Source organism: Eptatretus burgeri, chromosome 1, assembly GCF_056783735.1.
Source record: "Eptatretus burgeri isolate ZD-2024b chromosome 1, Ebu_testis_v1, whole genome shotgun sequence".
Lineage (NCBI taxonomy): Eukaryota > Metazoa > Chordata > Myxini > Myxiniformes > Myxinidae > Eptatretus > Eptatretus burgeri.
In genome coordinates this window covers 120,303,236-120,315,309 of record NC_140961.1, presented here as the reverse complement: position 1 = coordinate 120,315,309, position 12,074 = coordinate 120,303,236, and the positions used below count along the sequence as shown (strand labels likewise).

The window sequence follows — 12,074 nt, the reverse complement described above, 5'->3', positions numbered from 1 at the left end:
GCGGCTTGGGATTCAAAAGGTCCTGAGTTCAAGCCCCGTTGGGCCACTGAATTAATACACCAGGGGGTTGACTCAGCCTGTCATCCTTCCGAGGTCGGCGAAGTGAGTACCAGTGTACTGGTCCGGTGTATACCCCGGTTAAAATAGGTGTACCTTATCCCTGTGTCGTAAGAGGCGACCAGGGTTGTGTCAGGAAGGGCATCCGGCGTAAAACATGTGCCAAATCACTATGCGGATCATACGGATGATCCGCTGTGGCGACCCCTAACGGGAGCAGCCGAAAGAAGAAGAAGAAGATAAAGCATTAATCTTTTTATTTTGAAAATAAATCGAACATAAACGTGGACTCAACCCAACCAGGCAAGGATGGTGGAAGGGCTGGGGGGGGGGAGATGGACAGTAACATTGCAAAAGCGACAATATCAAAAAAGAATCCCTCCAAATCAACTGAAACAAGTATTAAAACAATTTAAGAACATCGATGGATTTAATCCAAACCAAAATAACAAAATGTAAAAAACTTTAAGCATTTTATGATTATTTAAAAAAAAAAAGATAATCACATTTTATCGTATATGTGGTAATCCACATAGTGGACTAAAGCAAAAGCCAGGATTGAGGGGGGAGTGTTAGAATGTACCGTAAGCCAAATTTAATAACATAGAAGGATTTAATCCATACCGAAATAAGAAAATATATAAAATATTAAGCATTTTATTATTTAAAAAAATTGCTGACATAATAAAAAAACAACATTGAAAAAAATGCAAAAACATAGAGGGACGACGTCTCAAAAAACCCAAAAACCAAACAAGGTAGGAATGACACCATAATACAACGCCGCAATCCTCCTATGGATTACCATCACCACATCGTTTGACATTGTTCCATCACAATCCCACAACAAAAGTAAAATGTCAAAATATGTCATGATGGTAACCCATAAGAGGATTTCAGTGTCGTATTGTGGTATCGTAATGTGATGTCATTCCGACCTTATTTGGTTGTTTTTTGAGATTTCATCCATGTATGTTTTTACGTTTTTTATTGTTTCTCATAACACCCAAAAGGCAGGGGACCGAGAATATAATCTCCTTGTTTTTCAATAAATTAGTATTTATATAATAGCAATAGCTGATAGAATGGGATTGGTGGGATATCCAAGGGGTACATGTACTCGTCTCTGAGCCATCTCATTTGGGTTCAAATATCGGCCCAGCTATAAACTGTCATCCTGTTATTTTGTATGCAGAGTGAGGTATCAATATGAGTGTGCCATCCATTGGAAAGATGTTAAGCCGGTGGACCTCTCTGACTGCGCTTGGAACATTGGTGGACATTAAATATCCCACGGTGTCTTTCATTAAAAGTTGGAAAGTTATCACTGGCACCATGAACTAATTACTGGTTGCTATCAGACCAAGCCACAGACAAACGACAGGCCTGGCTAGTATAGTTTCCAAAAAGACTTGGACCAGAAACTTTTACCCCTGCCGGCGCAACAATGGGGATAATTGAGCGACATGAAATAATAAGAATAAAAAAAATTGTATTTCAAACTAACAATGGAACAGAAGGTTCTTCATTGGATAATTACCTCCACCACTGAAGGTTTCACTCGTGTTTGTCTGTCTGTCAGTTTGTTGGATATCTGAAAAAGTTGTGTATGGATTCAGACAAAACTTGGTGGACAGGTTTGGTGTGTGACAAGGATAAATTGTTAATATTTTGGTGAAGATCCTGCTACACATACAAGAATTTTTAAAGTAATTCTTCACCATTGAGAAATGGGGCTAAAAACCATATGTATCACAATATCTGAAATAGTTGTGGACGAATTATGACAAAACTTGGAGGATGAGTTGGGTAGGTGATCAGAACAAGCTGATTCGGTTGTGGTTTAGGTACAGATCCAGATCCGGTCTATCAGTGGGATACAAAACGTAAAATGTTCAGCCTGGTAAAGTTGTATGCTCCATCAGGCGATGATCACCAATTTCCAAGAATAAGTTTGAAGATTGCATGATAAATATGTTAAACTTTAATACCGTTACTATCTCCCCGAGTTAAAGTGACTCAGGTGTTCTGGCCACCTGCCACCAGAAAAATTGTATCAAAATTATAGAGACCCACATCAATGAATATAACCATTCCGATCACCTGATGACAATGCTGGGAGGTGCACTCCCCGTGTGTTTGTGGATGGAGCAACACATTGCCGTCAAGGGCTGTCCAACTGCGGGCTGCGGGCGGTGCTTGCCAGACCCTGCTGTTTCCGGTTGGTTTCGGGACAAAGAGTGCAAAGTCTCTTTTCACTTCTCCGTGGTCGCTTCGTGCCATGAAACGTCCCTTAGCCAGACAAGAAGAGGAACACTCCGTGGGCTTCAGGTTGTTTCTCTGGTACGACCATCGATCGTTCGAGCACTCGGTCATGATCTCTCTGCTGGAAGGCTGCTTTGCCCTCCGGTGGATATTTTGGAGAGAGCAGACCAATGGCAATACCTTGTGGCCCGAAATGTGACCTTTCTTCGTTACAGACGTTCACGCTTGTTTATTGAGAACTTTTGTTGTTGCAGTGTGATGCTCATTTCAAAGGAAAGCTTTTATTTATATTTGTATACCATCTTTGGCTCCGATATGTTTCGTTATTCCTGATCCTGATTGGGGTTATGAGCATAGTATATGCCACCCCCCTGCCCTTTCTCCCCCCCCCTCCACACCCCCTTACCTATAATAAGCAAGTACAAAAGTCCTGGGTACACTTGTTTGAAGGGTGATGTCGACTACACCATCAGTGTTAACGTTGGAATAGTCAAGCTTATGTTGAGCGCTTAAGCCATCTTTTCACAAAGACAATACTAACCAATGATCAGTAAGTCCGTGACCTGAAATGAAAAATTCTTAATAAATATTGCATTTTTTTTTTCAAACATTTTCCTTCCAAATCAAAGTGAAGCATTTTTCACCTTTCAACCAAACAATTATCTCAATTTGCACTTTGAAGTTTTAACTTAGGCTTGACTTGCACATTTGAATGTAATAAAACAGACTTGAAAAGAGATTTTAAAAATAAACATCAGTAGTCAAATTTTGTAAAGGTCCTTTCCTCATCTATGTTCAAAATATTCTTGAAACGAGATACTGATCACAATTGTCCAACAATATATATATATATATATATATATATATATATATATATATATATATATATATATATATATATATATATATATATGCATATATATTATTTCTAAATAATAGAAGGAATATATATATATATATATATATATATATATATATATATATATATATATATATATATATATATATATATATATATATATATATATACATATATTACATACACATACATAAAGCTTCTTCTGCCTCTTTAGGGCCACAATTATTCCCACATTCCGGTGGGGTTTGCTGGGCGAAGCTTGGCCCAAATCTTTCACGAACTGGCTGGCCATACGTGATGTTCAACTGAGGTTATGGCAGGAATGGAATTTGGCCAGGTTGTTGGCAACAGCTCGTCTACTCTTTGTGAAGGACACCATGGGATCTTTAACATCCACCAACTAGTGCTGGTAGATGGGACGTTCATTTTAACGCCCATTCAAGGAACAGCACAGATATTGATGAACCACTCTGCATGTGAAAAACTAGGATGAAAGTTTATAGTGGGCTGAGATTCGAAGCAAGACAGCTGAGAAGGGAGTGTGCTTACCTGTAGGCCAACCTGCCAGCTAAAAAGAGTATGGTCCATCAAAAAAAATGTTAGTTAAAAAAATACAAAAAACTTCATTGCTTATTATAAACTCGAATATGAAAAGGTTTGCATGTCTTACACCCTTGTGAGTATATGATTCGTCAAACTTTTTGAAAACCCCTTGTATCAAATCTGGAATGTGTCTGTGATCCCACCAGCAACACCTAGTCAATATCACATTCCACACCGTCGGAGAAAGGATTGTCTGATTCTGTCCTCATTTTTTTTTCCATTCACAGTGTGGAACCATGTTTCCAAAGAATAAAAAAACGTCAAAGAAGCAAAAAAATGAAAACGAGTGCACGACTGGTAAGTGAAAAGTACTTAAATTGCTTGATTTGCTTCTGATACAATCACTGAATGCAATACAACATCGCATGCCCGCACTTATACAGTGATTGGCCATCGGCATGTGTTTTGTGGTTTTGAGCAACATAACTCAGAGATAGCCCATGCTGTGAGTTTACATATATATAGGAAGAACATCCAACCCCAGAGGCTGTTTTCAGGAAGGTGATTTGAGTGTTTGTGATCGCAAATGATCCGTGAAAAAAGAAATACGATCCCCAGGTGAATTACGTTGGCACTTCATGTGTAATGTCCTCATATATCTGCATGCTGGGCCCATATCACATGGATTTACAAGAAATGGTCCGTGACATCATGAAATGTCACTGGTTATATTCTCATCTGGAAGGAGCCAGTTTCATACCAGACACATTTCCATCACCCGATCCCAGAGCTAGAATAAAGATGCACTCATCATTGTTTATGCCTGGTGTTGCCTTCATGGTAAGGGTGGTGGGTTTGGGATCCTAGGATCCTGAGTTCAAATGCCACTCGGCTGTTGAATTAATACCAGGTGTGGTTGACTCTGCCTGTCATCCTTCCGAGGTCAGCAAAATGAGTGCCAGCTTGCCGGTATCCTGTGTCGGAGTGGCGACCCGTCCAGGATTGTGTCAAATAGCCAAGGAGACTGCTTAGGCAGCACCAATGCTCTGCACAGAGTATGGTCCCCATGGATGGATGGACCATTGTTTGAGTTGGACTCAAAGGGACAGGATCACTCAGGTATAAAGATCAATATCACCTTGAGCGCAATGCATGTGTATATATATATATATATATATATATATATATATATATATATATATATATATATACATACATACATACATACATACATACATACATACATACATACATACATACATACATACATACATACATATACATACATATGTTCACGCAAAAGTAGGAAGTGATAATGTGGGAAAAGAAAGGGTGATGGGAAAATTTGGTGCTGGTGGAATGAAGGATAATGAATATAAATTTGCTCATTTCTATGGTGGGAATGGTTTAGTGATTTGTGGAACATGTTTCCAACCTCAATAAATTCATCAGGATGTCACCAAATGGACAGTGGATGTTACCAGATGGAGAGTGGATGTCACCAGGTGGAAGTGCAAAAAATAAATAAATAAATAAATCAGATACAGCATATGTGCATGTAAATCGGAAATGGAAAGGTTCATTGATTGATGTAAGAACAAAGAAAGGAGCTTACACAGGCAGCAATCATGAACTAGCAGATGTCAGGTAAAAATAAAGCTTAAAAAATAGACATTAATGAATACAAAGAGGAAGAGGATACACATAAAGAAAGAAACTGAAAGACAATGTAGAATCATACAATTTGGTTTGCATTGGATTATAATAGATTTCAAGCATTGATGGACAAAGGAGGATAAATCAGGGAAGGTGATTAACTGAAGCAATGAAAAAAACTCAAAAAGAAAATAATTTCAACAATAAAAGACAACGTCTGGAAATAAAAACTATAAAGAAAAAGATAAGGAAACAAAAAAGAGAAAGAGTCCATGGTTCCTGGAAAAAATAAACAATAACAATAATTTATTTATTTTTTGAATCAGAGGAAGCAGTAAGGAAAAAATGATAGTTGAAGCTTAATTGTATCATATTGCCAAAGTACTGTCCAGGAAAGTATTCATAACATAGCAGTATTAGTAAAGAGCAAAGATGGAAATAATTTATCATCCAAAGAGGATCGATTGTTGGGATGGACAGAACACTTTGAAGAGATATTGAATGGAGAAGAGCCATACAATATTCCAGATGGTTATGAGAACCCAATATGGCAGTATTCAGGGTATTTAACATAATAAGAGATAAAAACAAGTCATAATGAGACTGAAAAACAAACAAGGCAGCAAGAGGATAAACAGTGGTGGAGATGCTGATGACTTTACCAGAGGAGATGGCAGAAGTGCTGAAGAAGTTGTTCAAAATATATGGGAAGTAGAGGTCGTGCCTTCGGATTGGATGAAGGGTCTCATTAACCCACGCAGTGCCAAGCGAGAAGCGGGGTTAATCAATCGATCGCATATGTACGTACGTATGTACGTGTCTGCATTTTGTTAAGAGCATACATCGAAAACTGTTTAAAGGAGGAAATTGAAACTTTATCACATGTTACATGACCATTTGATGTAGCGCATATTGAGTGTACATCGAAAACCGTTTAAAGGAGGAAATTGAAACTTTATCACATGTTACATGACCATTTCATATTGAGTGTACATCAACATTTTTCAATGTATAATTTGTAATGAACACATTTCTTTAGAAGTGTAGATAGATGCAATTACGTATCTGCCACCAGAAGAATTTGCTCACACATAGGGCCTCCAAGAACCAGAATGGGCCCCAGGGCAATACTAAGTGTGGGGCCTCCCTCATCCGGGCGCTTTCAAAAAAATGTTTTGACAACTAATACCGAGGTTTCCATATTTTTGTCGTCAGAAATACATGCTGTGTTTAAGGGAAATTTGGGTGTTATTCACTTATTCCTGCATGCGGATTCCTTTAACACACTTCATCCGGATGGGATGTAGCCAACACTGCTGTATTCCTTTACGTCATTACCGCAATTGTGATTATGTGTATTGTTCTCACAGTAGTTTATTTTACAAGAGACATAAGGTAAGGATATCCTGTGTCGCAATACGGTAATGGGATCCTAGGATGTCAGGGTGACTGTCCATCGCAATGGCGTGCCAGGGAATCACCCTGAGTGGCTTGGAGGAAGATACAAACTAAAGTTTCCTCAGTGTGTTATCATCACAAACAATCACGATATGAAACAAAAAAATTGAAGGAATAATTACGGGTTCCGATTAGGTCCAGGCTCCAGGGAAGTTACCCCGTCTGAACTCCTCACCCCCCTCAGCGCCCTTTTTCTCCTCGGCGATCAAGTCCTTCTCAAGACTGCATGTGATAAGTATTGTATGAATACCATCTAGTTGTTAAACTTGTGGAGAAAGGATATTTAGGAGAGTGTAATAATTGGAGGGGTATAACTTTACCATTTATTTCAATTTTTTGCAAGATGCAGCCTGACAAGAATTAAAGATTTTGATAAGAAGCTTAGATGTTAACAAGTTGGATTTCGAAAGAACCGCATTGACTCCATAGCTGACTCCACTTGTGAGAAGGCCAAATGCCTAAATTCTGAGTTTGTTCTAAATGATGTGTCCTCAACCGAGCTGCTCTCATTTCCAAATTCGATATAGTCACACCCAACTTCTCCTCAACTCTCAGTCTTTTGCACCTGAGAAGGTGGAGAATTTCTGGCAACCCTCGATTCTGATTCTGCAACTGGACTGGACGGCATCAGCTCACATGTCGCAAAAACCTGCTCTGCTGCTCTTGCACATCCTCTTTCTGCTATATTCACCTTATTATTTGCCAAAGATAATCTTCCATCTGCTTGGAAATTAGTCAACATTATCGCATGATAGAAACAAGGTGCTATAACCGATCACTAAAACTACAGACCTTTCAGCTTACTTCCAACCATCAGCAAGGTCATGGAATCAATTGTCGCAGTTGACATCTAAACTTCCTTTTCTAAACAGCCTGGTCTCAGAACATCAATTCTGATTTAGACCAGGTTACAATACCTTGGACGTGCTGCTTCTACTCTTCCAAAAATGGATGGAGGCCCTCAATATCAGTCATGAGATCATGGCTGTCTCTCCAGACATATCTCGAGTTTTTGATACAGTCTGGCATCCTGTCTTGCTCTCGCAACTCTCTGGCTGTGGCATCCAAGGCCAACTCCACAATTGGCTTGCTGACTTACTCTACTCTCATAGCCAACATGTGGCTCTCAATGGAATCCTCTCATCTCTCCTTGTGAAGAGTGGAGTGCCCCAAGGCAGTGTTCTTGACACCGTCCTATTCCTAATCTTCATCAACAATCTCTCTTTCACCCTCTCGAAAATCCTCTTTATCTCTTCGTTGATAACTCCACCCTTGGTCATGATATTCCTCACCCTTCAGATAGGCAGGAAGCTGTCTCTTTCCTCTATGCAGACATTGATAGAATAAGTAGCTGGTCCAACACTTGGAATATGTGTTTCAGCCTTGACGAATCCCACACACTCATCCTGTCTCTCTGAAATAACCATCTGGCAAACCATCTACTTCCTAAACCACTTCAAGAGGTTCATTCCTCAAACCTTTGGGTCTCACCATCAGCCACGACCCTTCCTGGGAAGAACATATTTCCAAGATGCCATCCAAAGCCAGGTGTCCACTGGGCATACTTTGCCATGTAAAGTCTTTCCTTGGTGAGTCTGAACTTTTGAAAACCAACAAAGTCTTCATTCACAGTTTGATGGAGTACTGCTCTCCCATTTTGGCTGACACCCCTGCCTCACACCTTATCCTTCTTGATGTCATGGAAAGTAAGACCCTCAAAATAATTGGATCACCTGTGGCAAAGCTGTGTCTTGGTCTGTTACTTTCACATCACAGGTAGGCTGGCAATCTCTCTGGATTTGACCACCTCCCTTTTGGTCTTGTACCCTCTGCCCTCTCTTGGCTCTGTCCCTCTCAGGTTTCTGCAGTGTGCACATTGTCTGCCAGTAGCCCTCTTCTTGTTAAACACCAAAAATACAGGCTCACTGCTTACCTCCCCTTATTTGTTCCTCTTTTCTCTCGCCTGTGGAATCAACTTCCCAGTTTGTTCAGTCCTATTCTTCCCTCCAGGGCTTCGAGACAGCTGTTCACCACTACCTCAGGTCATCTCCCATCCATACTCATGATATTTTAACCCCAAATGACCCCATTCCCAAGCATTCCTTTTTTGCAGTTCATTGCAATTCTTTCCCCTCTCCCTCACCTCTTTTTATTTGTTAGTTTTTGTTTGGTTTGCCCTTTCCATGTTTTGCCTTCCCCTTCCACTTCTTGCTGTGTTTCATTCAGCTTGTATGCAGTTTGTTCACCCCAATGTGTCCTTATCACCATCCCCTTGATCTCAATCTCACTTCTACCATGGTGATGTTGCTTCATCCTTTCCATTTTGTTCCATTCCATTCTGCTCTCGCTCTTCCACGAGCTTTGAACATGTGTACAAAAAATAAAAATCCAAAACCATGATCTTTTTTTCGGCATTTGTTAATCCCCACTCCCCTCCTCAAGTCAACTTCTTTCAAAATGTACCATTTTTTTTCTTCCTTAGAGTTTGCTTCCACAATAGTTTATTTTATGCATCTTTTGGTTTATTTTTCATTTGTGGCATGCTCAGCATGTTCCTGACAATTTTCATCTCATTTCTTTCAGCTCTCAGCAAACAAGGATTTTCTGGGCTAAATGAATTTGTTCAGAAGCTGAAGGTCTCACAGCCAAGCAATGACACTCGGTAAGTATCTTCAACATGAGTTCAGTCACTGCTGTCATGATGCTGGAAATTGAATTTGGTATTCGATAAGAAGACTGAATGCAGTCCCAACTGGAGAGTTCATAGAACATGATATCCGACAGAGTGTTCCAGTTTAAACTTAAATTTTAATCATATAATGATTTTAAAGATCGTTTCAAAAAAAAAATCTGGAAGTTCAGCACTCGTGAAGCAGTCAAATTTACAGTAAAACATGATGTTGAGTTGCAGTTTAGGACATGGAGACTTTATTTATAACCATAGAATGCAATATCAATTGACATCGTACATAGCCATCGAGGTAGCCTCTTCTTCACCCCGCTAATGCACCCTCTCACATGCCACACCCACTTCCCAGGGGCTGCGCTTGACAGGTCCGATTACGTACACCCCACCGTAGACCTTTTCCAAGCACTGCAAAACTATAGGTTCTTGGAAGTATCATTAAAGTGATTCGTATTCTACAATGTTCAAGTATATAATTCATCTTAAATAAACGTTTAATGAGGTTGAAAGGCGTATAAATAAATTAGTTCCATGATGTACTGCCATTTTACCCAATGTCTATTACATCACCAAATCGAACACGTTACATTAGTTCCTCGTGTCTGTTGTTTGTGTCCTTTATAACATCCTTAAAAACAGTAATTTTCCTGTTTGAAATTATTTTAAATAAATTTTTGATTGCCAGGCAGACAGAGTAAAAATATTATCTTACTTCTTTCTGTGTATGTGTGATCGGGACTAATTCAGAGCCAAAGTACTGGAAAAAGGCAAACTTGTCTTCCTATTCATATTTTGATTTGTGTTCAAAATAAAACATTCAATATGAATAAGTTGTTCCACAATCATAAACTGATGATAAAAAACTGATAAGGCAGACAGTTGGAAGGACAAGAACCAATTGCTTAACCCCGCTTTATGCTTCGAGTGCGTGGGGTAATGAAGATGCCAATGAGTTAGAGGGTCTAAGCGAGAACAAGTAAATTTGGTTGGGCAAAGACTTGTTTGTGTCCAGTTGGTGTTGTCGAACTTTGACTATGAATATCTTCTAGAATCTTCTTCTTTTATATCATTTATGGGTTTTGTTTTCCATTTTATGCTCTGCCAATGTAGTTAGTTGCAAGGTTTTTGAAGGTATATATCATTGAGGTGCAGCAAACTAGCCTGGTTTCCCAGATATTTAAACTTTCTCGGATTGATGCACACAACAAGTGCACTGAATTATTTAAGACTCAGAGAAAATCCCTGTGTTGATACAAATAAATATGGATATACAGAATTGATTTTTAACTTTTGATCTAATGCTCATTGAGGACCTTGTACATAATCATATCCATGACAAAGAGACATCAGTGGATGTGTACATGAATTACAAGGCCATTAGTAGGCAACAGGCATTGTGGATCTGATTAAATATTCAATGAAGTGTAGTGCCAGGAGGAGGATTTGGATTGAAGAGTGTCATTATTAAAGATTATTCAATCATGTTTTTTTTCTATTATATGAGGTCGTTTTTGTAGGATTATAATTTTCACTTTGCTAGGACATTTTAAATGGTGTTGATCACTTTTTAAAAGTTCTAAGCAAAAAGGGTATTCCTCCTTATATCACTTCTGGTCAGTGTGGAAGCGTTTTCTAGCCACGTTAAGACAGAAAAACTTCAGTTCTTTTCAAGCTGTTTATTCATTAAAATAAAAGACACTCCTGCATACAGGAGGAAGGGCCCCAGCCTGCTACATCATTGCAAGCTGAAGACTTAATTCTAGCTGAAGACAAGCTGAAGACTTAATGCCACAGTGGATCATCCATATCATCCGCATAGTGATTTGGCACATGTTTTACGTCGGATGCCCTTCCTGACGCAACCCTGGTCGCCTCTTACGACGCAGGGTTATGGTACACCTATTTTAACCAGGGAATACACCGGCCCAGTATACTGGTACTCATTTCGCCGACCTCGGAAGGATGACAGGCTGAGTCAACCCCCTGGTGTATTAATTCAGTGGCCCAACAGGGCTTGAACTCAGGACCTTTTGGATCCCAAGCTGCTGCCCTAGCCACTGTGCCAACACCAGGATATATATATATATATATATATATATATATATATATATATATATATATATATATATATATATATATATATATATATATATATATATATATATATATATATACATACATACATACATACATACATACATACATACATACATACATATATACATACACATACATATACACATATATATATATATATATATATATATATATATATATATATATATATATATATATATATATATATATACACATACATATATATACACATACATACATATATATATATATACACATACATATATATACACATACATACATACATATATATATATATATATATATATATATATATATATATATATATATATATATATACACATACATACATACATATATATATATATATATACATACATACATACATACATACATATATATATATATATATATATATATATATATAATTTTTTACCAAGGTGTGTCGAGATA

At 38.3% G+C, this 12,074-nt stretch overlaps 1 protein-coding gene across 2 annotated transcripts in view; it reads left to right on the top strand.

Annotated features, from left to right (window-relative positions):
- Window positions 1-2,248: 2,248 nt before the first annotated feature.
- LOC147035291 (serine/threonine-protein kinase Sgk1-like) overlaps window positions 2,249-12,074 on the top strand; it is a 66,526-nt gene continuing 56,700 nt past the window's right edge. For both annotated transcript variants that reach the window (XM_085896504.1, XM_085896495.1), the window contains exons 1-3: window positions 2,249-2,400; window positions 4,012-4,081; window positions 9,422-9,500. In XM_085896504.1, the coding sequence (XP_085752630.1) occupies window positions 4,021-4,081; window positions 9,422-9,500 (140 nt within the window). In that variant the 5' untranslated portion in view covers window positions 2,249-2,400; window positions 4,012-4,020. The remainder of the gene's footprint in view (window positions 2,401-4,011; window positions 4,082-9,421; window positions 9,501-12,074) is intronic.